The sequence below is a fragment of the Mus musculus genome, chromosome 9 (genome assembly GCF_000001635.26).
Source record: "Mus musculus strain C57BL/6J chromosome 9, GRCm38.p6 C57BL/6J".
Taxonomy (NCBI): domain Eukaryota; kingdom Metazoa; phylum Chordata; class Mammalia; order Rodentia; family Muridae; genus Mus; species Mus musculus.
The window spans coordinates 122,764,448-122,791,186 of NC_000075.6; the positions used below are offsets into that span (position 1 = coordinate 122,764,448).

General features: G+C 41.0%; 1 protein-coding gene across 1 annotated transcript in view; it reads left to right on the forward strand.

Annotated features, from left to right (window-relative positions):
* The window catches only part of Topaz1 (testis and ovary specific PAZ domain containing 1), a 54,937-nt gene that overhangs the window by 17,249 nt on the left and 10,949 nt on the right, over positions 1 to 26,739 (forward strand). Inside the window, exons 5-14 of the mRNA NM_001199736.2 lie at positions 2,557 to 2,621; positions 6,653 to 6,786; positions 9,580 to 9,665; positions 10,312 to 10,437; positions 11,135 to 11,198; positions 16,235 to 16,386; positions 16,880 to 16,972; positions 20,628 to 20,743; positions 24,367 to 24,433; positions 25,634 to 25,808. Coding sequence (NP_001186665.1) covers positions 2,557 to 2,621; positions 6,653 to 6,786; positions 9,580 to 9,665; positions 10,312 to 10,437; positions 11,135 to 11,198; positions 16,235 to 16,386; positions 16,880 to 16,972; positions 20,628 to 20,743; positions 24,367 to 24,433; positions 25,634 to 25,808 — 1,078 coding nt within the window. The remainder of the gene's footprint in view (positions 1 to 2,556; positions 2,622 to 6,652; positions 6,787 to 9,579; positions 9,666 to 10,311; positions 10,438 to 11,134; positions 11,199 to 16,234; positions 16,387 to 16,879; positions 16,973 to 20,627; positions 20,744 to 24,366; positions 24,434 to 25,633; positions 25,809 to 26,739) is intronic.

Sequence of the window (26,739 nt, forward strand, 5' to 3'; positions counted from 1 at the left end):
GAGTGGAGTATGATATAAAAGGCTTGACCATGCCTCTCCATGTTTGGAGAAATAGGAAAGACTCTGGGACTTTGGATTAGAAAGGCAGTTGATGTGAAGTGGAGCTCACTGGCCCATCCGAGTTGGAACATGGATGACAGTGGTGCAGAGGACAGTGTGAGCTGTGAGGGCCCAGATCAAAAGGCTTTAGAAAGGAAGAGTCCTAGTAAATGGCCTAGCGATAATTCTTGTGGTATTTTAGCAAAGCATGTGCCTGCTTTCGGCCCTTGTCCTAAAAGTTTTCCAGAGTTGAAGAGTTGTGAATCAATGGCATTGGCAGAGGAGATTTACACCAGCCAAGTGTTGACCCTGTCATACAGCTATTAGTGCTCGTTCTTATGAAGACCTACAGTGAGAGAGAGACCAGGGTAAAAAGAAATACAAAAGCACAGCTGGAGGAGGAGGGTGAGAAATGCGACGTTAGGAGCCATTTTAAAGAGAAAGAGATGATCCAACATGAGGCAAGGAGTGCAGAGGGCGCTTGGAGCAGGACTCCTCCAGGTATGCTTCTAGCCTGCGAAAGAATTCACTGAAAGCATGAGCAGAGAAGGAAGCCATCAGCAACTGAACTGCTGCAGTGTGGTTTAAAGGCAGGCCACGTTAGAGCAAAGTTTACCAGGTCTGACGACCTCACGTCTTAGAGTGCCTCTTTCCAGGGCTCTCAGCTTTACTTTCCAGTCTCTGACTTTGCCCTGAACTCTGTCTTCTGCTTGTTGTGTCAGTAAGGCAGTTGCATAGTGGAGAATATTCTCTTGCAGTGTACATCGAGATGCCATGTTCTTACAGCTGTGTGCTACTGTGGCTGTGCTTGAACAAGTAGCAATGTTGATAGACATTTAGTCTCTTTTGCAGTCTAAATATTAATTGCACTATGCATCCTTGAGCATACAGTGTCCTGCTTATGCAAAAGCATTTTTAACTAATTCCTAGAGTTAGATTGTCAGGTTGTCAATGTAGAGATAGATTACTGTGATCTGTCCTTCCCACAGTATTACTGAGAGTACTTTCTTCTTCCCATACGCATCAACTAATTAAGTGCTTAAACTTGTCCATCTGCTTATTTTTACAAGTTTTTTTTTAGTTTAAATTTGCATTTCTTTTGAGTCTAGTTAAGCATTTTTCAGCATTTTAGAAAAACATTGTCCTTTTCTATTTATGTTCTTGGCCTGTTTTTCTGGAATTTCAGCTGGTGTATGTTGGAGTCCTATAGACAAAGTCCTTATCTTCTACTATACCTTGAAATATTTTCTGTTTTTTTTTTTTTTCTGGTACTTTCAAGTTCCTGATCTTAGAGCTACTGTCAGAATTTGTTTTTTATATCTATTAGTCTTGGAGGAATCAGAAAAACATTTGGCTTTACAATGAATTGATATCATTCTTATTTTCTGTACACTTAACTAGCTGGTTCTACTATTTATTGAAGCATTTCCTCAGAAATTTCAAATGCTATCTTTAACATATTGTTTTTTAAAAAAATTCAGCCAAGTGGTGATGGTTCACGCCTTTAATCCCAGCACTCAGTAGGCAGACGCAGTTGGATCTATGAGTTTGAGGCCTACAGAATGAGTTCCAGGACAGCCAGGACTACACAGAGAAACCTTGTCTCAAAACAACAAGCATAACAACAATAACAAAAATGCATTTTCATGTGTATATGAGTCTTTGACCTGCATATATATCTGTAAACCATGTACATGCCCTGTTCCTGTGGATAGTAGAAATGAATGTTGGATTCGATAGAACTGGACTTACAGAAGGCTGTGAGCTGGCGTGTGGATACTGGGGATTGACTAGGTCTCTGGAAGAACGGCTAGTGCATTTAACTGCAGCCCTGTCATTAACATCTTAAATATTATGTGTAAAACTAAACTCTTTCTTTCCCATTGATACTTGGTGCATGCTTCTTTAGCATGCTGTCGATCATTGGGAAAACATAAGCAGTAGGAAAGCTTACTCTAAAACATTCTAAGGTGTGTTATAAACTTAAAGCATTTGTGATTCCCTTTCATATATTCTAAGATGCTTCAAATTCAACCTGAAAATAGCTTTCAGTGTGTAAAACTTTCTGGAGAATTAACATTTTATTATCAACATTTTTATCTGGGAACATGACACATCCTTCCACCTGATGCTTTGTTTTGTTTTGTGAAACTGAACAGAGGGCATCATGTTTATGTTACATGTATTCAGTGTTGTTCTTCTGTCTGTCTGAGACAAGGTCTCATCTAACCTAAGCTGCCCTCAAACTCAGTAAATCACTAAGGATTGCCCTGCACCACAGCTAGTGATCCACTTGCCTCCACTTCTGAGATTGTAGGTATGTGCCAGCGTGCCCAGCAGCAGGAGGACATTTTAAGTCAATGTTGAGCATTTAAACTATGTAGAGTAAAACTGTCTTCAGGCCATCTAATTGTTATTTTATATACCACATGTTTCTAGTAAATCTGGGAGGCCTCATGGTTTAAATGTTTCATAGAAGTATTCACTTCTACTTCCTTACCCATAATCTCTTTACAGTGCATAAGTTCAGACAAGGCAACCGTTATGGAAGAACAAGAGAGTACTCATGAAATTTTCAAAAGGTCTGTGATATAATTTTTAAATGTAAAGGTAATTTAAGTTACTTTAAAGCTGGTAGTAAAATGGGGTCATTTTTTACTTTTATTCTTTGCATGTGTGTGTGTGTATGTTTGCATGTTTATTGTGTAGTTGCACATGTGTGGGTTTGCATGCATGCATGGATGTGCATGTCTGACCCAGAAGTTGATGTTAGATATCTGTCTCAACACTTCTATACCTGAGAGAGGGATGGGGTCTTTCACTTGAGCTCAAGGCTCTCCAACAAGATTTTTCTGGCTAAGCAGCTTGCTCTGCTGATTCCCTGCCCCACTCCCCAACCTGTTCTTACACATTTATCCCAGCACTGTGTGCTCCAATCCTCATGCTTGCACAGCAGCTTTACCTGCTGAACAGTCTCTTCAGCCTCTGGCAGTAACCTGTTGAGTCATTAGAAGTAGTGATAGGTGTTGCTGTTCAGTTTCCAATACTCACCCTGGGTGGATCACAACCATCTGTAACTCTGTAAGGGATCTGATGCCCTCTCCTGGCTTTTGAGAGCATCTTCACACACACACACTTAAAATTAAAATGTTTTAAAATCATGATAAATTCAATAGAAAAAGATGTATGACTCCATGAGAGTCATAATATCTGAAATGGTTAGTACTAAGAGAATACACTTACTATAACATAGGAAACTGCCCCATTTATTTGTCATCTAAACCATCTTCCACCCTCATTTAGCTGCTGTGACAAGGCACATCCAAGTCAGAAAGTAAATGTGCTCTAGTCCAGTTTTGTTCAGGTTAAGATTTTCATGTGTGTATCCTCAGAGCAGTAATAGCACATGAGAACTTGTCAGAAATGCAGTTGTAGGTCCTACTCAGACCCCCTGAAGCAGAAAGTCTGAAGATAAGGCCCACCATCGGGCTGTTCAGTAAGAAGTCACCCTGATGGGAGCTCAGAAGTAAGAACTAAGGTTGAGGAGCAAAGCAAGTGAGAGATCCTGTGGAAGCCAAGTGTGCCTCATAGCTGTCTTAGTTAGGTTTTTGTTGTTTTGAAGAGAAGGTTCGTATAAAGGAAAATATTTAATTGGAGCCGTCTTACAGTTCAGAGGTTTAGTCCATTATCAACATGGCAGGAAACATAGCAGTGTGCGGGCAGACATGGTACTGGTGAAGGAGCTGAGAGTTCTACATCTGAATCCACAGGCAGCAAGAAGAGTGAGTGAGCCACTGGACCTGGCTTGAGTTTCTGAAACCTCAAAGCTCATTCCCAGTGACACACTTCCTCCAACAAGACCACACCTACTCCCCCAAGGCCACACCTACTCCCCCAAGGCCATACCTCCTAGTAGTGGCACTTCCGATAAGCCTATGGGGCCACTTTTATTCAGACCAACATAAAAGCCATTGCATATCTTCAACAAGAACAAACACTGAGGGGCTGGAGAGATGGCTCAGTGGTTAAGAGCACTGACTGCTCTTCCAGAGGTGCTGAGTTCAATTCCCAGTAGTCACATGGTGGCTCACAACCATCTGTAATGGGATCTGACATCCTCTTCTGGTGTGTCTGAAGACAGCTACAGTGTACTCATAATAAATAAAATCTTTTTTAAAAAAAAGAACAAACACTGAAAGCGAAGTTTTCTTTAGGGAAACATTTTCCTTACAGACTGAGGTAGTGTTGCTGCAGCCAGAAGTTCTATGAGCAGCGGGGCTTTGCTGCAGGCGCCATCATCCTTCAGCTTGTCTTTCTGCTGCTGCTCTGTCTGTTTTACTAGGAAAGGATGTTGATTATATGTATCAGTGATATCTCAAATAAAGGAGACAAGTGAATACCTTTTATAATGTTTAAATTCTCTTAGTGCTACTAAATTTCAGCTGTTATAACTATAATCCCTGCTTCTTACTGGTTTTTTTCCTCTGCCACAACATCCCCCACCTCTAAGATAAATCCACTGAAAAAGCTTGTTATTAATTGTTTCTAAGGTTAAAAGATTATAGTATCTGAATATTGGTATCTTTGTCTTAAAAAGTCAATGATTTTGTATCTTTTAGATATCAAATTATTTTTCTACATAAGTAACTTTCAGACTCATATTTTAATGAAGTTTGTTATATAGCATACTATACACTAAAGTGAAGATAAGGTTGTTTATATTATCAGCCTGGTATGTTTTTATGGTTCTGTTCATGGAAACTCTCAAATGTATATAGGTTTATTATATTTACTTATCCAGAAGAAGAATTTCTATAGTAACCCTCTTTATTCATAGAGGATAGTTCCAAAACCATGTAGACACCTAGAACTTCATATAGCATCAAACCCTATGGCATGGTGCGCTTTCTCTGATACATACATTCTATAACTTAGGTATAGTAAGAAAACAACAGTAATAGAGTTATTATAACAATATGTTATATGATTATGATACTGGCCTGTTCTGTCACATCTCATGATTATGTAAGAAGACAGACTTCATGCTTAAATGAAGAAATGGAGTAAAACAACAGTGGCCATAGTAGTGTAGAGTTGGGTGGTTACTGGAGGATTCTTTGAATACAGGCAGTGTAACACAATGACAGTTGGCCTTGTACCGATGTGGATAAGCAACTGACCAGTGTCTAGCCTGATAGGAGGATAGTTCATATCCTGTACAGTATGAAGCAGGACAGCCAGATGTCATCCTTCTCTACAGGACAGGATATAACTTAACACAATTCCTAAATCTAGGAATTGTTCTTGGAGCTTTCCATTTATATTTTAGCAGTATGGTTTATCCTGGGTATTGACCATGAGCTGTGAAAGGGAGTTTTGCTCTGGTGCACTGAACTCACTCTGTGGTCACGAGAGTAGTAGAAGTGCTTTGTCTTTAGAATACATACTGTGATTATTCCTTGGACCTTTTATCAGGTATGATAAAAATATTTCCCATCAAGTCCAGTGGTATATTCCTAAAGTTCCCAGTCTCAGGAAGCTGAGATAGGAGGTGTCTTGACCTAGGAGTTCAAGGTCAGTATAGTGAGGATAGGACAGGATAGTTATATTCTGTCTCAAAATGTTTGCTTTTTGTTGTGGTGGTGTGGTAGTTGTGGAGGTTTGGGTGGTTGCTATAGTCTCTCTCTCTCTCTCTCTCTCTCTCTGTCTCTCTCTCTCTCTCTCTCTCTCGTGTGTGTGTGTGTGTGTGTGTGTGTGTGTGTGTGTGTGTGTTTTGGGATGTTGGATCTTTGGTTTTACTATTGAGACAAGACCTTGCTTGAAACTCACACTGGTCTCAAACTCATGATCTTGCTGCTCCCTCCCTTTGTCCTACACTGGAGTTGCTGTGGTGTAGTGCACTACTCTGTACTCATTGATTTGTTACTGTGACAAAAAGTGTGTCAGAAGCAGCTTGAGGGAAAGAGGAGTAGCTCTGGCTCATGGGTTGAAATGATGTACTATGGTAGGGGAAATATGGAACAGTTCATGGCAAATGAATGCTGGCAGGGATTCATGGTGTCTCAGTAGGTCAGGAAGCAGAAAGCTCAGGCCCTCAAGGCCTGTCTCATAGCCACTCACTTCTATCCCCTACCTCCTAAAGGTTTCATAGCTTCATCAGCTGTGAACCAAGTATCCAAACACATGAGCCCCATGGAGAACACTATACATCAACCCATAAAATACTATTCCTATCCCTACCTCAACCATTCAGCAAATGTTGGTCTTATGTTAAGAAGACAGGACCTTGGGCTAGCAAGATGGCTCAGCAGGTAAAAGTGTTTACTTTACAAGCCTGACAACCTCAGTTGAGGATCCAGAACCCACATAAAATGGAAGGAGTGACCCAACTTCATAAAGTTATCCTCTCATTTCCATTAGCTCACTATGGTATGTGCACCCCTCCCATAAATTACTAAGTAAACTAAAATTTGAAGAAGACAGGAGCACTCCATTGGAAATATTGCTGAATCATGATATACCATGTATAGAATAGTACATGCATAGCAGTAGGTTATATTTCTGATTACTTGAGTCTCATTGACATTCTGATTTGGTTTTTCTGTTCATACAGCAAAGATTCTAGAAATGTGGAGTCAGCTACTGAGTGTCAGTTAGCAACACTGGGCCCCAACCCTCTGTGCTCATCAGCACTTCCTGTGAATCTAAGCAGTCATCAAGATGTAGTGTCAACACCCTGGATAAATGGTAATGCCTGTTTTCTTATTAAGTTCTTGTCAACTTGAAGGACTTTCACAGAAGACATTGCTACTAAAATAAAAACATCTGTATCTATATGACAGTGGTATTATGTGAAATACCTAAAATATTCATATTTTAACTAATTACATTTGTATATGTTTAGGATTTATGTTATTTTTCACAATGCACAATTCTCTAATTCCCTAAACAAAATGAGCTCTGTTTAGAATGGGTTTAGAAATTTCTTTATATGGCACACATCTCATTCTTTGTGAACCTTCCCAATACTCACTTCATGTTACCTAGTATTACAGGCATGTGCAGCAAGCCCACAGTGGTTGTGTGTTTCATTCAAACTCTTCTAACTGTCATAATTTAAATTGCTGTAAAGTTATATGCAGCATACCTTCAGCCTGTTCCAGATTATATCCAGATGCTACACAGAGGTAAAATATAAATAACTGAAATAAAAATACTTGTGCTGAGGAGATGGCTCAGTGGGTAAGTGCTTGCCTCAGAAACATAAGGATCTGATAGCACATATGGTGGCACACTGCTCCAGCATGTAGGAGGCAGAGGTAGGTGGATCTCTGTGATCCTGGTCCAGCCTGATCCAGCCTGGTCTACAAAGCAAGTTCCAGAATAGCCAGAGCTATGTAGAAGAGAGACTCAGTCTCAAGGAAGGGGGGAGGGGGAGGGAGGGAGGAAGGAAGGAAGGAAGGAAGGAAGGAAGGAAGGAAGGAAAGAAAGAAACAAAAAAGGAAGCAAGAAAGAAAAGAAAAGAAAATATAAGGACCTGAATTCACATTTGTAGCATTCATGTAAAACTTTAGTGTGATGGTATACATCAGTCAAACTAACATTTCAGGAGAGGAGTGGGGTAAACCTCAGGGGCTTACTGGTCATCCAGTCTTTCTGAAACAATTAACTTCAGGTTCAGTGAGAGACCATGTCTGAAGTACATGAACTGAGGGAATAGATAGTTGGCTCAGCTGTTAAGAGTACATGTTGCTCTTGCAGAAGACCAGGGTTCAATTCCCAACACCCACATGGTGGTTCACAACCATGTGTATATATCTCCAGTTTTTTACTTTCTTGAACATCAGACACAAAGTTGGTTTATACACAGACATTCAGCCAAAACATTCATATACACAAAGGGAAAAACAAAAACATAAGGTAGGAAGCTGGGCATGGTAATTTCTGTACTCCAGAGGGAAAGGCCAGTCTGGGTCACATAATGAACTCCAAGCCAACAAGGGATACACAGTAAAATGGTGGTTTAAAATCAGCAGCAAAGAAAACTATGATAGAGACTGAGAAAATAAGACACCTGGTGTTAACTCTGCCACCTGATGCACGTGCAAAGGCAAGCACACTGGCACACACACACAACGTAGAAATTGTCTTTAGAAAAGAATGTTTTTAAATGTCCTAATTATTGTTTTATTTTTTTTAAGATTTATTTATTTATTATATGTAAGTACACTGTAGCTGTCTTCAGACACTCCAGAAGAGGGCATCAGATCTCATTACGATGGTTGTGAGCCACCATATGGTTGCTGGGATTTGAACTCAGGACCTTTGGAAGAGCAGTCAGTGTTCTCAACCGCTGAGCCATCTCTCCAGTCCCCTAGTTCTTGTTTTAAAAGACACCATTAGGCCTAGAGAAATTGTTCAGCGTCTAGGATTACTTGCTATTCTTTCTGAAAACCTGTTCAGTTCCCATCACCCATGACAGAAAGCTCACAACTGTCATAACTATAACTCCATAGTATCCAACACCTCTGGCCTCTGTAGGCACTGCACTTGGGTGCATACCCACATGCAAACACACACATTACACACAATTGAAAATAATAAAACTAATTTTTTTAAAAGACACTATTAAAGAGAACACTGTAAAGAGTATGATGACTGCTGTACTAATTAGCATAAAGTACTGTGACAAAGTACTACGGGCTAGGGGTCTAAATAGATATTTAATTCTGATGGTTACAGAATTCAGGATCAAGACTCTGGCAGGTTGGATTTCTGAGGATCCTGTTTATGTCTCAAAAGGCCACCCTCTTTCTCTGAACGTGTAAGGAGAGTGCACCTTTTGGTGTCTATGCTTATATTTCCCCTAGCCTGATTGAGGATTAGGGGTTTAGGCTGTGAACCTCTCAAATATCCAGAGAAGTACCTAGTATGGGTTTGGGTGATGTGTTTAACTAGAATAGGACTCAGGGCTACTGACTAAAGACTTAGTCAGTGTTCTTTTGCTGTGAAGAGACACCAAGACCAAAGCAACTCTTATCAAAGAAAGCATTTTAATTGGAGGCTTGCTTTCCGGTTTCACAGGTTTAGTCCATTATCATCATGAGCCTAGTGTGGTGTGCAGGCAGGCATGGTATTGGAGAAGTAGATGAGAGTACTCCATCCCAGTCTATAGGCAACAGAAAGAAAACTGGGCCTGCTGTGAGCTTTTGAAACCTAAAGCCCACCCTCGGTGACATGCTTCCTCCAATAAGGCCACACCTCCTAGTCCTTCTCAAAGAGTGACTAAGCATTCAAATATAAAAGCAGAGTCTGAGGGGGATATTCTTATTCAAACCACCACAAACACTCTCTTTTGGACTCTTAGAGCAGCAGACATTTCATTTGGTGAACAGACTTATGTAAAAATACTTATTTACATAAAAATAGCATTTTCAAATAAAGAGCATGACAGAGTTAAAACTAAGACAGGACTGACTGTCAATGTTGAAAAGTCAGTCAATGTTCATGTGCTTGTTTGTAATGCTCTTTTACATCTAGATGTCAGATTTCCAGGAAGACATTCTGTCCTACAACTGCAGAACCCTGAAACTTGTGAAATATTTAAAAGAGAAAAAAACATGGGGGTAAGTCCTCATCCCCCATACTCAGGGAAATACAAGCAGAAGGGTCCAGCTCCTTTTTAAACAGTTGCAGACACCCAGATTTAGTGTGGGCATTAGGTAGGAGTAAGCACCACTGACAGTTTGAAACAGAAGGAGCCTCTGAAACTGGAAGCTGGGAGGAGAAGGAAGAGCCATAAACTGTGGGAGACTCTAGGTTAAGTCCAACTTCATCATCTCTCTTTTGTCAGTCAGAAAACTAAGGAGAGTTTGTTTCTAATACATGAATCTGAAATGCAGTGTGTTCTGTGGTTATAAGGAGCTTTCTGTGAAGGAGGAGGCATGAGAGAGGAGCCCTGCATAAGCATTTAAAGGGTGGAGCCAGAGGTGGTAGTGTGCACACCTTTAATCCCAGTGGGAGGCAGAGGCAGGTAGATCTCTGAGTTCAGGGCCAGCCTGGTCTACATAGTGAGAGACTGTCTCAAGGAAAAAGAAAAAAATATGAAACAGAACAGTCATAATCCTGATGGAATCTTTTGTATGAGAAGTTGAAAAAGTCACAAATAAATCATGCTGAACTAGTTTTTATGTTAAAGCTTTGGGGGCTCACATGCACCCTCACTTGACTAAGTCTTATGATTGACGTGGAAAAGGTTTTTTAATCTTCTAGGTGTTCCAGAAGCCCTTAGGGTTGTTGATACCCCACAGATACTGCAAACTTCATTTTAACACATTGCGTGGCTGTGAGCGAGCACAGTGCAAGTTTGTCCATGTGCCTGAGCAGGGGGATGAGAAGGTAAAGCCCTGTCTGAGGTGGAGACAGTCTCACCTCGTGCATGTTACCTGACTGCCCCAATGCTCTGATAGCATAATAATCTTCACCTGAGTTTCTGCTTTATATAAATTTCATGTGTACATCCATAGAGAGTCTTCTGTGTTTATCAGGCTGATCGCAAAATCCTGCTGCCTCAGCCTTCCAAGTAGCCCAGACTACAAATGCATACCATAGCGACTGGCTTGCCAATTTTGGCTTGGTATTTTTGACATCTAATTAGTAACGTATCTTTCTCCTTACTGTGTAAAAGTTACTATTTTAGTCTATAAGTTTATCAGTAACTATCAGCAAGCATTAAGGTTGATTGGCGTTTGCACTGTTCCCTATTTGGATAATAAGCAGTGATACTCTTGGTACTCCTTTCATGTCTCCTGAAGAACATACGCACAGCAATGTCTGGAAGTTCTGGCTGCATTTCAGCCTTGCCAGCTCTTGGCATCATCATAACCATAGTGGCCATTCAGCTGGCCATGGTGTTACAGACCTGAAATTCCAGGACATGGGAGGTGGAGGCAGAAGGACCAGTCTAGTATACATTTTAAGCCTGTGAATTAACTTAAACATCAACTCTTACTCAAATGCCTAGACTCATAACTGTTTGTTTGTTTGTGGTTTGTAAAGCATATGTAAGTAATTTAATGTTTTATGACTTTTGTAGATCTGCATGGATGTGTTTAGGAAATACATAAGTGTCAATGAGCAGCGTTTGCTGCATCGAGCAGGTATGGAATAACTAAATGATAATTGTACATTCCTGTGAGTGGCCTCACACATGTGCTGTCATTGAGTGTCACAGTTAGTCCAGGAAAGTAAGTGGACTGTGAAAGCCTGGCATCCTGAGTGTGGTCCCGGCATCTCACCTACCTATGGAAGGGCAGGGCCACATCTCCAAAGCTGTCTTCTGTCTTCCATACTCATACTCCATTACATGCATCATACACATACATACACAATAATTTTTAATTAAAAAACTGTTAGCCAGGTGTTGGTGGCACATGCTTTAAACCCAGCTTTTGGGATGCAGAGGCAAATGGATCTTGAAGTTGAAGACCAGCTTGGTCTACAGAGTGAGTGCCAGGCCAGCCAGGGCTACACAGAGAATCCTGTCTCAAAAAACAATAAACAAACAAAGAGTTAAAATTTATTCTTAAACTTAAGTATAAAAACTGAATGCCTTGCCTAAAATTGTGTCCATTGGCCTTAGAAATGATTTTTAAAAATATTTTGTTTTCGTTAGTTTAAAAACTATGTTTACCTAACACTGTAACTCCCTAATGTACTCTTATTTCTTGACTTAGAAATTTCATTTGCATATGTAAAGGAGAAAGCATCTTGCTCTCTATGCAAGTCTACTTTCCATCCTGATCTCCCCTCGTCATCCTTCTTTTTCCACATTTCCCTTCACTGCCAGGGAAGCATCCTGTCAAGTCCACACAACTCTGTCAGCAGCCCTGTGCCGTGGCTCCTTCGGCAGCCCTGTGCCGTGGCTCAGTGCTGTGGCACTGTGTTGCCCAGTGCCTTGGCTCAGTGCTGTGGCACTGTGTTGCCCTGTGCCCTGGCTCAGTGCCGTGGCACTGTGTTGCCCTGCCTCTTGCATTGTCTTCCTCCCTGTGGCAGATAGCTGGTCAGCCTTCAAGGCTCAGTCCTACTGAGAAGATTGCTTCCTCTGTTAGCCTTTGTCTGAGTCCACAGCTTCACCCTGTCCCTTGCCTCCATCTCCTCACCATGCTAGATTATAAGCCCCAAGAGGATAAAAACCAAAGTTTATATGCATTTGTTCCCTGACACAGATCCTAAAGCCATGCAGTATGATAGCAATAGCTCTGTGTCAGTGTCAGTCTTATTCTCTGAAAACATCCAAGGGCATCCATATCTAATATGGAAGTTGGTAAGCTAGAAGCAATAGGACCCTATATGAGAATATGAGAATTGACTTGTGATCTAGGGACAATGATAGCCAAGGACAAATTAGACAAGATTAAATGTAGGTAAGTTGTCAAGTTTCAGAAAAGAGAATGACATGAATGGGCACCATGGGAAACTGTCAAGATATAAAGCTGTAAGGATAAGTGGCCACAAGAAAAGCATCTGAATTGTGGATGTGTGCCTGTATGTGCACATGTGTGCACATATATGTGTATTTGTACAAATGCATGTGTGCATGTGCGTGTGTGTGTGCATGTGTGTGTGTGTGTAGTGTGTGTGTGTTGCAGTTTATCATTTCAAGGTAAGTTCCAAGGGGCCTGAAGAGATGCTTCAGTAGTTCAGAGCATGCACTGCCCTTGCAAAGGACCTGAGTTTGGTTCACAGCACTCATGATGAACTTCCGGCCATCCAGTGCCTCCTCAAGCACTTCACTCATGTGCCTGAGCCCACACCCAAATGTTCATGTACACGTAAAGTAAAAATGAAATGGGACAGGCAATAGTGGCATATGCCTTTAATTCCAGCACCCAGGAGACAGGCAGGCAGATCTCTGTGAGTTTGAGGCCAGCCTGGTCTACACAGAAATTTCCAGGATAGCCAAAGCTATACAGACAACCTGTCTTGGAAATAATAATAATAATAATAATAGTAATAATAATAATAATAATAATAAATAGAATGAGGAGGAGAGTTGGCCAGTGTTCAAGAGCACTGGCTGCTTTTCCAGAGAACCCAGGTTTGGTTCCCAGCATCCACATCAGATGTCTCACAACCACCTGTAACTCCAGTTCTAGGAGATGTGATACACTCCCCTAGCCTCTTTAAGGCACCAAGCACCCACATGGTGCACATAGATACTTATAGGCAAACACTTATTCACACAAAGTGAAAATAAATCTTTAGAAATAAAATTTAAAAATTAAATTCTTACCCAAAATTTTGCTTGTAGCTTGTTCCTCTATGCCTGTGAATCTCGGTGCATAGTTTCCTTTTGTGTAAGTGTGCTGCATCCTCCACTTCAGTAAATTATACATCATTTTTGACTAAACTCACCTTTGCTGTTTTCCTCTGATCTAGGATCCAGTCCAGGGTCGGATATTCTAGTTCTGTCTGTAGCCTCTGGAAAACTCCGGTCTAGTAATATACACACAATATACAGTTCTGAAGCACTTAAGAGCGCTAAGTATATCCACAATGCTGTGTGATTAGCAGCATGGTTCATTCTGCTTTATAATGTAAGTCTGACAGGAGTTCAGCCAGCTATTTACAAACACATGATATTATTTCCTACTGTGAGAGTTGACAACACCTGGAAAGGAAAAGTCAGTTATTTTTAAAACATGTGCTCCTAATTTAAAAACGAAGGAGTGGGGAAGTTAACACCCAAGCATGCCCAGCTCTCAGGCAGGAAGCACCGACAACTTTTCATGGTGGCAGCCGCTAAGTGTTTAAACCTTTCCAACCAGACAGGGAGGATCTTTAAAAAAAAAAAAAAAAAAAAAAAAAAAAAAAAAAAAACTTGTATTACGGTATACGTGCAAGTGCAAGGGTGTGTGTCTCCACATATATATGAGCTACAGTGCACATGCGAAGGCCAGACAACAGTTTTCAGAAGTCAGTTCTCTTTTTTTTCATCATGTGAGTCTCAGGGATCAAACTTAGGTCTCCAGGCTTAGCAGCAAACACTCACTGAACCAGCTTACTTGCCCAGGATGATCATTTTCATTAAAAAATTTAAAATATATTAAAACAAGAATGAAGGGTGCATGTTGGTAAACAATGCACATACACTAACCAACTTTATAACCACTCTTTTTAAAAGTCAACACTCCTCGTTGTAGTCATGAATTATATAGTAACAGATATTTCATATTAGCAGTTCATTTGCTTTTATACAGGCAACTGTGTTAATACAAAACAGAATGACTATAAGAATGTATCTGTGGCTGGGCTTGAGGGTGCATACCTATAACCTTAACACGGAGGAGGTGAAGCAGGAGGATCACTAAGAGTTCCAGCCCCACCTGGGCTGCACAGCTCTCCACAGAACACAGAGGGGCTAGAGATTGTTGAGCATCTTGTGGCACTTGCTGACAGCGTAGAATTGGTTCACTCCTCATAGCCCACATGGTAGAAGGAGAACACTGACTCCCAAAAGTTGTGCTCTGACCTCCCCATGCATGTGCTCTGGCACACATGGCCACACTCCTGTACAAACAAAACCAAAGTTACCTGTATGTTCTCAGGGAAAACACATGTAAAATATAGCATAGCTTTATAACAAAACTGACCATTGTTACATGATAGTTTTAGGTTTAGGTTTGGGGTTTTTTGCTTTGTGTTGGTTGGTTTTGGGTTTGGTTTTTTAACTTTTTAACTTTTTATTTATTTATTTAATTTTTGGTTATATGGTTTGGTTTTTGATTTTGTGAGACAGGGTTTCTCTGTAGCTCAGGCTGTCCTAGGACTAGCTCTGTAGACCAGGCTGTCCTCAAACTCAGAAGTCAGCCTGCCTCTGCCTTTCAAGTGCTGGAATTAAAGGGTGTGTGCCAGCACCACCCAGCTGTTACATGACATTTTCAAACCTATTTAACTTTTCAGTTTTTATTTATTTATTTATTTATTTATTTATTTATTTATTTATTTATTATATGTAAGTACACTGTAGCTGACTTCAGACAATCCAGAAGAGGGCGTCAGATCTTGGTACAGATGGTTGTGAGCCACCATGTGGTTGCTGGGATTTGAACTCCAGACCTTCGGAAGAGCAGTCGGGTGCTCTTACCCACTGAGCCATCTCACCAGCCCAACTTTTCAGTTTTGCTGAACATTTCCATTAGCTAGTGACTTTTCCATGCAATATTGAGTAATTCAGATGGTCATTTGTGTGGAAATATTTGTGGTGGAAACAACATAAAATTAAAAGTAGTTTGGCTAAGGCAGTTGTAGCTAAACTGTGCATATTTGGGCGAAAACTTTGGAATGGAAATGAACAATGATAAAGTGAACTCAGTCAATTTTAGTAAAATTAACGTGGAAAAAAACTAAAAATGGTTAAGTATTGTACAGAAAATAGATTAAACAATTAGATAGGAATAAACTACTTTCTTAAAGGAAATGGATAATTTCTTAGTCCCTAACAATGAACTGAAATAAAAAAAACTTCCAGGTCAGTATTGGCAGAGTGAAAGCAATGAGTAAGAAGTGTCAAAGTAGTCCTCACCCCTCACCACATTGCTGTGCATCTCCCTGTACAAGCCTCAGAGCCTTTGGGAGTTGTGGCCATGGTGGTTCACTGTGCAGATTCACACTGTGCAGCCCACTTCACACTGTGCACACTGATCACACTGTGCAGCTCACTTCACACTGTGCACACTGATCACACTGTGCAGCCCACTTCACACTGTGCACACTGATCACACTGTGCAGCTCACTTCACACTGTGCACACTGATCACACTGTGTAGCCCACTTCACACTGTGCACACTGATCACACTGCAGCTCACATCACACTGTGCACACTGATCACACTGTGCAGCTCACTTCACACTGTGCACACTGATCACACTGCAGCTCACATCACACTGTGCACACTGATCACACTGTTCAGCTCACATCACACTGTGCACAGTGATGCTGAACATACTAGATTTCTCATGTCACTGCCATTCACCATTTTGACTTTGTGCTTTCATTTTCATCAAATACTTCTGACATTTCTGGTCCCCTTCAAGGAATGAATTTATATAATATCTTTACAGAAGATTCATCTACTTTCAGCAGTATGGCTGTCTTAAGAGCAGTAAATGACTTTTTTTTTTTTCACTTTCAGCATACATATTTCTGGAGTACTACAGAAAGTTTCCCCCAGGGATACACTTCAGTTTACAAGTGCTAAATGACCTTTTGATTTCTTTACTCAAGCATTGTTTATTGAAAGAAGTCTTCCAGGTAGTGCAGCTCAGCATAATGGCTAAAATGCTGGTGAGTAACCTGGTCCATGATCACCCTCTCTGCCCTCATTGTGTGCTTGTTTAAAGCTATGCCAGTGCCTGGCAAACAGAGAAGTGGATGCTGACAGTAAGTTATTGGATAGAACACAAGGCCCCCAATGAAGGAGCTAGAGAAAGTACCCAAGGAGCTGAAGGGGTCTGCAACCATAGAGGTGGAACAACAATATGAACTAACCAGTACCCCCCTGAGCTCATGTCTCTAGCTGCATATGTATCAGAAGATGGCCTAGTCGGCCATCATTGGGAAGAGAGGCCCCTTGGTATTGCAAACTTTATATGCCCCAGTACAGAGGAAACACCAGGGCCTAAATACCTAATAAAATTGAAAAAAAAAATTTAACGCTTCCATTTCTGCCTACCGTAGACTTCACAGACAACATATTTTTCAGTATTCATGAATTTGTAAAATTTAAGACACACTGAGAGCATGAAATTCTGTTTGTTTGTTTCTTTTTTTCCTTCAGCCTGCTCTGAAAATATTACTAAAAATATTTGAGTATGTGGCAGCTATGAAGTTGAGGAATGCTGTACCTGCTTTAATTGAGATTTTTTGCAAGGTATGATTTTAATCTCTCTTATCTCTAAGAGAGAATAACAAAAGAAGACTCTTTACACATAATTCATTATGTCTTTTATTAATGTTCTACTAGCTGAAGAATTCATAAATGATCTTTTTCTCCTGAAATAGTTCAGAAGCACTCTCCGCTGTTTTAAGTTTCCCTTAAACAAATCCTTCTAAGTATTCAAATGACTCCTTTCTTATTATAAATTATCTTCATCTCTATTTCTTAAATATAGCTAAAAGAATTCTTTCTCTGAAATACTTAAAGTCACAACAAAATAAATCAGTATATAATTAGAAAGTTGTAACTAAAATAAAGTAGTTAGGAATTGGTTTAAAATTTGGCATTAAGCAAAATGAGAAATAAAATTTTAATGCTACCTAAAACACATTAAAAATAAATGTGTACGTATGTATGTGCATATATGGAAACTAGAGGTCAGCATCACTTTCCAGCTTGCTTAGGCCACTGCCCACTCCTGTCTCTACCTCACTAGCACTGGGATTGCAGGCCTATGTTTCTGTGCCTCGCTTATTACAGGGGTGCTGAAGATCCAAATTTAGGTCCTCCCGCTTGTATAGCAAGCATTTTACCAGCTGAGTTACATCTTCAATTGCCAAGTTTAACTTTTCTTGAATGCTTCAAAATACCTGATAAGCACCAACAAGCACTAGATGAAAACAGGTGCGGTGGCAAATGTCTGTACTTCTAGTCCTCCAAAGGTGGAGGCAGGGGAATCAAAAGTAATGTTTGAGGCCAGGCTAGGCAACATGAGCTCCTGCCTTAAAAAAAAAAAAAAAAAAAAAAAAAAGTATGTCAAGCACAGCAGTTAAAGGGAACCAGAGAATGTCTAACAATGATTTGGTTTGTCTTGGGGCCAGGGGGTGTTTTACCGAGGTTGTTGGTTGCACAGTTAGTATGGAGCCATTATTCCTAGAAATTGTTTAATGTAGTTTCAGCATCTGGAGGCTTTCAGAGTCCAGCAATGACAATATAATATTTCCTTGAATGTTTTTGCTCCTGATTCTAGCAGTATAATATACCCTATCCAATAAACTACAGACCCAGAGAAAACAGAAATTCAGAGTTTATTTTATGTTCATAAATAGGCTGTTAACCTAACCTAGCTTATTAAGACATACTAATGCTTATCCTAGTTTTTGAGCAATTTTAAAGGATAGTTTTTATTGGTTTTTTGGGGGAGGGGATTGTTTTTTTCGATAGGGTCTCATCAAATAGTTCTGACTGCCTGGAACTCACTACAGAGACTAGAGTTCTCAAACTCATGGAGAACTGCCTCCCTCTCAAGTGCTAGGATTAAAGATGTGCATCACCACACCCAGCGACAGGGTAGCTTTGAATGGAACCAATTACCAGGTAGCTAATTTTTCTTCCACAGGTTTTATAGTTGGCTCTGTCCATTTGATCAAACATTGCAGCATGGTAGGGAGTGCAGAGACCAGCAGGAATGGTTTGAGATATTACAGACTAGAACAGTGACCTCGGGGTGCTTTCTGTATGTATTATGTCATAAAGTTCCATAGCTTTAGGAGGGAAGCTGTTTTCCTTTTTAAAAATAAAATTGGCCATGCTTTACATCCAAACAAGCTAAAAGACATAGTTCAAAGACTCAAGTTTGTATTAGGTAGGAAATAGTTTTTCCCCAAAACAGTTTGCGGCTTGTTTAATTGGCTGGCTTAGGAAGGAGTTTCCAGGACCTGCTCAGAAGTCACTACTGAGGTTAAGGCAGTTTTCCTGCAAATCAAAAAGAGGAGTGAGTTGGTGAGTTTCTGCTAGTCCCTTTAGTAAAAGAAACTTTGTCTGGCTTCAGCTTTAAGTTCTTAATGACCAAATGGCACCTCAATGAAAAAACAAAACAAACAAACAAAAAAAAAACAAAAAAACAAAAAAACCCAACTTCTCCACCCTTCTGCTGTTTTGTTATCCCATCTGCCTTAGGTGGGGTATCTGTTACAGTGATAAAACACCATAACCAAAACCAACCTGGGCAACAGAGTGTGTGTTTCAGTTTACATGCCTTAAAAATAGGCCTTCATGAAAGGCTACCAAGGCAGGAAAGTGGAGTCAGGAATAGGATCATAAGCTATGAAGAAGGGACTGGCTGACTTGCTCCTCATGACTTACTCAGCCCAGGACCATCTGTCCAGGAGCAGCACTAGCCACATGGACTGGGCCTGACAATATTAACCACTGTTAAAGGAGGTGCATCACAAGTTTTCCTATAGACCAGTCTTATGAAAGTATTTTCTCAATCATAGTTCCCTCTTCTCAGATAACTCAACTTGACAAAACAAACACATAAATATAACCAGGACACCACCCCAACTTCTAATCCCTGCTACTCCCTTCAAATCTAGATGAAGGAGCAAGTCATACATTCTCTCAAATATTAAAAACATTTTAAGGGGACTTACGACAGGGCTCAGTGGTTAAAAGTACTTGCCATGAAAGCATGAGGGCCTGAGTTTCAGACTCAGAACAGACTGTAAAGAGCTGGGTGTAATGTTGATTATGTAAGCCTGTCACTATTGAGATGGGGGCCAGAGACAGGAGAATAGCCCAGAAATGAATGGGGACAGCTAGTCTAGGGTACACAGATAGTGAAAGATACCCTGTCTCAAACAAGGTGGAAGATGAATTTACTGTTAAAAGTTGTTTTCTGACCACACACAGCCATGGCAAGTGTGCTCCCCAAATCATACATACATACATATATATATCTGTCTATCTATCTGTCTGCATATGTATGTATATATACATACAACACACACACACACCTCAAAATAAGTAAATAGTAAAATATAAATATCTTAGTGTGTTCAAGTAATTTCTCAATAGGAGAATATAACCATAGTAGACTCTGAAGAAGTATTGTCCATACACCTTCAGCTGAGTCAGTCTTCCAGTCATAGGGTAGCACGCTGTGGTCTAGTCACATGACCTCTAGCAGAAATCATCATAGCTTCAAGCCTTCCCAATGCCTTAGGATAACTTTGGGTATCTGCCTCCTGTCCATCCAGTCTCAGACCACAGGCATCCAGGTACTTTAGTCAGCGTTCTCCATCCAAGCTGAGGTACATGAATGACAAGAAGCAGGGCCTATGAAAATCGAGGGGGAATGTCTCAGAATTAAGTAGATGACTGCATCCAGGCCGTCAGCCATGCAGGTTGTTAATTTATTAAGTAAAGACCATTTCTTCCCTGGCAAGGGCTGGGGTAAAGCTCAGGATGAGCCTCTCCCCATTCACCATCAGGGATGAGGCATCAATGCCAGACCTGAGCTACAGTGGGACAGACAGTGCCAGATAGAAATTACACGACAAAGTAGTTGAGACAACCCAAGAATGGAAAGAAAGTTCAATTTTGATATTCAAAAATATTGTTCCCATGTTTGCTTAAAATTCTGAATACATCTTTCTGTGGTTCTCAAACACTTGATAACACTATGTTTCAAACTTTGCTAATAAGTTTTGATATTTCGATTCCCCTGTGTCCATGTCTGACTCCTGCTGCCAATGTCTTAGTTATTTCTCATACATTGGCCTCTCAGTTCTTTCACATTTTTACAAGAATGACTCCTTCTCCTCTTCCCCTTCCCCTTCCCCTTCTTCTCCCTCTTCTTCTGCAGTTCATTGAAGCTGGGATGGTACCTGACCCAGAGCACTTGAACTATATTGTTAAGCTTTTACATCAAGCACAGGCATCCCAACAAGAAATATCTGCAGTTCTGCAAGCCAAATCCAGGTAAGATGGGAGACTGCCAGGTCTGTATCTTGGTGGAGACCAAGCGAGGTGAAATCCAAACTGTCTCAAGGCCAAGTTTGTCACCCATTATAAGCCTCTTCCTGTCTCTAAGCACAGCTGACCTGAATCTGACTCTGCTGAGAACCTCACTTAACTGCAGTGTACACTAAGGGCAAGGAAGCTTCTCTTCCCGTTTGACTGCTTACTTAATTGTACTTAATGTGCGCCAATGCGTATGCAAATCATAGTAGCTTTTTTTTTCTCCCTGGTTCACTCTTGCTAGCTTGGTGCTCTCACTTCCCCTTCGTTCACTATGTCTGCTCAGCTTATGAAGCTCCAACCAATGATTTAATCTCTGATTTACCATACTGCCATAAAACTGGCTGTCTTCCTTGGGAAGAGCACTTGCCTAGCATGTGCAGGGTTCTAGGTTCCATCCCTAGTGATGTTAAAAGTAAACAAGTAGTGCTGCAATAGACCCGTGTAGAGAAAAGGGAAAGCACATCTTGTTGGGCTGGAGAGAAGAGTCAGTAAAGTGCTTATCACATGAGTGTGAAGACTGACTAGTCATAGATATTTGTGACCCTGGTACAAGGAGACAGACAGGAGGGTCCCTGGGGTCAGTTGGCCATCCAACCTTGCTTACATAGTGAGTTCTGAGTTTAGTGAGAAACCTAGTCTCAAAAACAAGGTAGATGGTGGTAAGCCCTTGCTTGGCCTTCTTACTGGGGTGGTGAGAGAATGAAGAAAAGACAAACAGATACAGACAGAAGTATCTTGGATCAAGGAAGCAGGCTGCCAATCTTAGTAGGAGCAGTCTTCGGTATAAACATCCAGGGGGAGAAAGCTATGGCAGACATTTTCTGTACATACTACCAACATATGGACCAGAAAAGGAGGTATTACCACTTCTCTCTGAGTCACCCTTGAGTCACTTTTGCCATTCTTCCATGAGTCTGAGGCTCTGGGCTTCCTCTACTCCCTACAGGACAGATCCTGAGGAGTGAATGACACGTGAGGTTGACCTCTGAGTGCACGTGCCCACAGACACAAAGTTATTTCTTTAAAAGAAAAAGACACAGACATAAGTCATCAGGAGTGAAGGGATTAGTCCAGACCCTCCTGCCCCTGAAACGATTGGTGTGAATGTTAATCGTGTGTGAGCTCAGCAACAAAGATAAAAAGGAATGATTTCTAGGTCTTAATACTTGTATAAAGTATAGAAGAAATTTAATCCACAATTTAAACCTTTAAGAATGCTATCCCAATGACCAGATAGTTTCTCTTGAGAAGTCTACTCATTTTTTTAACAAGTCCAAGTGAATTTACACATAATTCCAGAAAATTGGAGAGACTAATTTCTATTGGTCTATATTTCTTTCTGTCTGCCGTTGATTTGTTTTTGTTTGCACCCAAAGGGTCTCACTATATAGTCAGTGCTACACTTGGCTTCCTAGTCCTCCTATCTCTATCTCCCACTTGGTAGGATGTGCCACCATGATTAGCTTATCAGCATTTTTGAGGCAGGTATTACCATATACAAAAAACAAAGTGGGCCCATCATGGTGGCACAGACCTTTTATCCTATCACTCAGAAAGCAGAGGCAGAGGCAGAGGCAGAGGCAGATGATCTCTGTGAGTTTGAAGCCAGTCTGGTCTGTAGAATGAGTTCCAGGACAGCTAAGGCTACATAGTGAAACCCTGTTTCAGAAAAATTAAATTAAAAGCCAAAGTGGGTACAAAAAACTAAGAGATGCCAGATGTGATAACTCAATACCTGTAATCTAGCATTTGAGAGATAGAGGCAGGAGGATCAGGAACTCAAATCTAGCCCAGGCCAGCCTGGGTTACATGGTACTCAGTCTTCATGCTGTGGAGCTGGAGCAGAGAGCACTACTACTCTAACAAAGGACCCAGGGTTGGATCTCAGCACCCATGTGGTGGCTCACAACCATTTGCAACTCCAGTTCTAGGGGATCTTATCCTGTCTGCTGGCCTCTGATGGTACCAGACATGCCTGGTACCATCATATTGTGCACATACATGCAGGCAACACATACACACACACTTTTAGATGATTTTTTAGAGGGCTATAAACCAGTATCTTTTATGAGTTTAAATGTGAAAATTCTTGACAGATTAGGAATGAAAGATAATTTTTTTAACTTGGTAAAGAAAGGCCCAAAGTGAGATCCGGCTCAAGGGGAGGTCCCAAGGCCTGACACTATTACTGAAGCTATAGAGCACTTACAAAAAGGAGCCTAGCATGACCGAGCTCTGTAAGAACCAACAAGCACCTGAAATAGTCAAATGCTGATATTTGCACCCAACCAATGGACAGAAACTGCTGGCCCTTGTGGTTGAATTGGGGAAAGGCTAGAAGAAGCTGAGGAGGAGGGCGACCCTGTAGGAGGACCAGCAGTTTCAATTAATATGGACCTCTGAGATCTCTCAAACACTGGACCACCATCCAGGTAGCATACACCAGCCAATATGAGGCCACCAACACATATACAGCAGAGGACTGTCGGGTCTGAGTTCAGTCAGAGAAGATGCACCTAACCCTCAAGAGACTGGAGGCCCCAGGAGTTTAGAGGTCTGCTTGGGTAGAGGGTAGGGGGTGGGGACATCCTCATAGAGACAGAGGGGTGGGGAGGAGGTATGGAATGTGGAACAGTCAGAGGGTGGACTGGAAGGGGGTGGACAAAATCTGGAGTGTAAATAAATAAAAGACAAAAAAACACTAACAGACATACTTGAATAACAGGAAGTTTCTCTTCAAGACTGAAAACAAGGCAAGATACTACCCACACACACAAAATAAAATAATTTTATTTCCATTAAAATCATTTGCCCATACCTTCTGGCCCACATGATAAGAAATGAAAATAAAAGATGTATACATTGGAAGTAAAATAATATCATGTACTTGTAGGTGACATGATTTGTAGACCTATGTGACAAAAAACCCTAATGAATGAGTACAGCAAGGTTGCAGAATGAACACCAGCTCACAGATCAGCCGTGTGTGTTCCTCTACAGCAGCAATGAGCCTAGGGACCAACATCTAAAACAGCACTATTATAATAGCTCTTACAGAACATACTCGAATTGTATGCTGGAAGCCATGAAATGTTGAAAGAAATTAAACATACTGTTTATGGAGAGACAAAATAAAGATGTCAATTCTCCCTAAGTTCATTTATTAGTTTAATTCAATTCCAGGCTATTTTTTTATAGATAGCAAAATAATTCATTTAGCTTCACATAGTAGCACAAGTCTGTAATACCAGTACATAGAAGGCTGAAGCCAGAAAATCAGAAGCTGGGGCCAGAAGTTGGCTCAGCAGTTAAGGCACTTGCCACCAAGCCTGATGAGCTGAGGTCAATATCCAGAACACATGGAGAAGGAGAAAACTGACTAGCACACGAATGCTGTGGCATGGACATACCCACATACAACACACACCCACATACATAAGCATACTAAATCAACAAATGTGGCTTTTAGAGAATTCGGCTGTAAAGAACTTTGAAGGTGTCTTCTGTGCATCAGTCTTTCTCAGGACACTGGTGACGTAGGGATGGAGTAAGCATAACCAACTCTCTTCTGTCATTTGAAGGTTGCGAGTGAGGCAGCTGAAAAAGAACTGGAAGTGTGACTTAGACTCAGCCTTGAGTGAAGTAGAGGTATGACATTTATCTTCAAAGAAACTGCTAGCCTCTGAAAACCAGCAACAAGTGTTTGAACAATCCACTTTAGGAATAGCTTTAGAAACATCACTGCTAGAGAAAATGCTAAGGAAAAGAAGTCTGGTAGTTATATTTTAAAGATTAATACTTTGAAAGGTAAACATCAGAATTTCTAGAGCTGTGGAATAAAGATGAAGCTTTGTAGGAGATCTGTTTCCTATTGTGTGAACAGCCCTGGGTTCTAATTCGACTATCTGCTCCCCAACATCTAGGATTGCTATTTTAAACTAATCCTAAAAGTTACTTCTATTTCAGAGTTAACTTGTGTCATAGTAAAGTCAGTTTAAAGCTTGATCTGTAATTCAGTGCTGGACAGAAACTTGGCTGACTGTCTGTACATGGCTGTGGGTCTGAGCTGAGACCATAGTGCACTCTCCTGGCATTTAGAATAAAAAGCGGGGTGGCTAGAGAGATGGCTCAGTGACCAAGAGCTCTTGCTACTCTTGCAGCGGACCCGAATCCAGCTCCTATCACCATGTCAGGTAGCTTACAACTACCTGTAACTTAAGCTGTAACATAAACGGCCCCCTCCAATTACCTCCTAAGGCACCAGCACATATGTGTGCATACCCAAACATAGACATACACATGTAGCTAAAAATGATGGCTCTACTCTTCATGTCTGTTGTGCTCCCTCATCGTAGGCTCAGCCTTGCTCAGATGGTAAATCCTTGACACAACCTGTGCATTGCCACAGAAAGCTTTGCTTAGTTTGTAATTGAAAGTAAGAGATAGTCAGCTTACTGAAGTTTCTTTGTGGGCCCCAAATCATAAATGGCTAAATAATGGTAAAAGCATGCTCCCACCCAAAGCAGTACAATAATAATGTGTTGCCACGGAGATGCTCATGCACCCTGGTGATGGTGGTTCTCATGAAGTTCTGGACCATCAAATCCTGGAGCATCTGAGTACCGAATAGTTCCATGTTTACAGACTGCTGTGGTGAGAAAAGGTCAAGTTCAGAGGTGGTGCTGTGTGTTGTGTTGCCTGTCAGGTTTTCAGTTCCCACGTACTCTAACAGATTCCAGGTGCCTCTATATGTGCTAGCGTGTGCTTGCAGAGACAGAATTTTTACTTTTTACCCTATTCCTCTTCTTCCTTATTCCCTTTTCCTTTCATTTTTAATAATTTTAATAGACTTGTAAAGAAAAAAGTGACTGGACCAAATTGGGAAACCTGTACATTAGCATAAAGATGAGTTGTGAAGAATTTGCAGATCTGCAGAGATTCTGTGCTTGTGTTGCTGAGACGCTCACAGAAGATTACAAAGAAGAGAGGCCAGGCGTTCCTTTTTGTGAATTTGCTGAAACAGGTAAAATGTTGCTGTTTTGTTTTGAGGATTGTATGGTTCTTAGCTGGAGGGTGAAGCTCTCCTCATGCAGAAGTTTAGCCCCTGTTGCAAGTCTCAAATAGGCTAAAATCTGTAAACCTTTCCATGTACTTATGTTAGGTTATAGTTATAAGGACAGAAACTAGTTCCCCCCCCCCCTTGGTTTTTTGAGACAGGGTTTCTCTGTGTAGCCCTGGCTATCCTGGAACTCACTTTGTAGACCAGGCTGTCCTCAAACTCAGAAATCTGCCTGCCTCTGCCTCCCCAGTGCTGGGATTAAAGGCGTGCGCCACCACACCTGGCAGAAACTAGTTTTTGGTATCAAAGTTTTTGTAGAACATGAATGCATTTTCCTTTTATTTAGGTTAATTATTATGATATGGGGACTCCCAAATTTTTTATACTACTGATGTTTCTACTATCTACAAACCAAAAAATATTGTGTAGCCTTAAAAAGACATTCTCTTGACATCTCACTGTGCAACCTGACTTGGCCTTACATTTGTAATCTTTGTACCCCTGCCTCCCCAAGCGCTAGGATTATAGACTACATGGGGTTTCAAATGTTGTTCTGAACTGTCACTACTATGGCCTCTATCAGGGTATAACAAACTTTCTGTAAACGGTCAGAGAGTAACTCTCCATTCAGGGTTTTTTTTTGTTGTTGTTGTTTTTTTTTTTTTTTTCGAGACAGGGTTTCTCTGTGTAGCCTTGGCTGTCCTGGAACTCACTTTGTAGACCAGGCTGGCCTCGAACTCAGAAATCCGCCTGCCTCTGCCTCCCGAGTGCTGGGATTAAAGGCATGCGCCACCACGCCCGGCTTCCATTCAGTTTTTAAACAATTCTTTGAGAATAAATCCACTGTTGGGCTGGGTGTTATGGCACACGCCTCTAATCTCAATGCTTGGAAGGC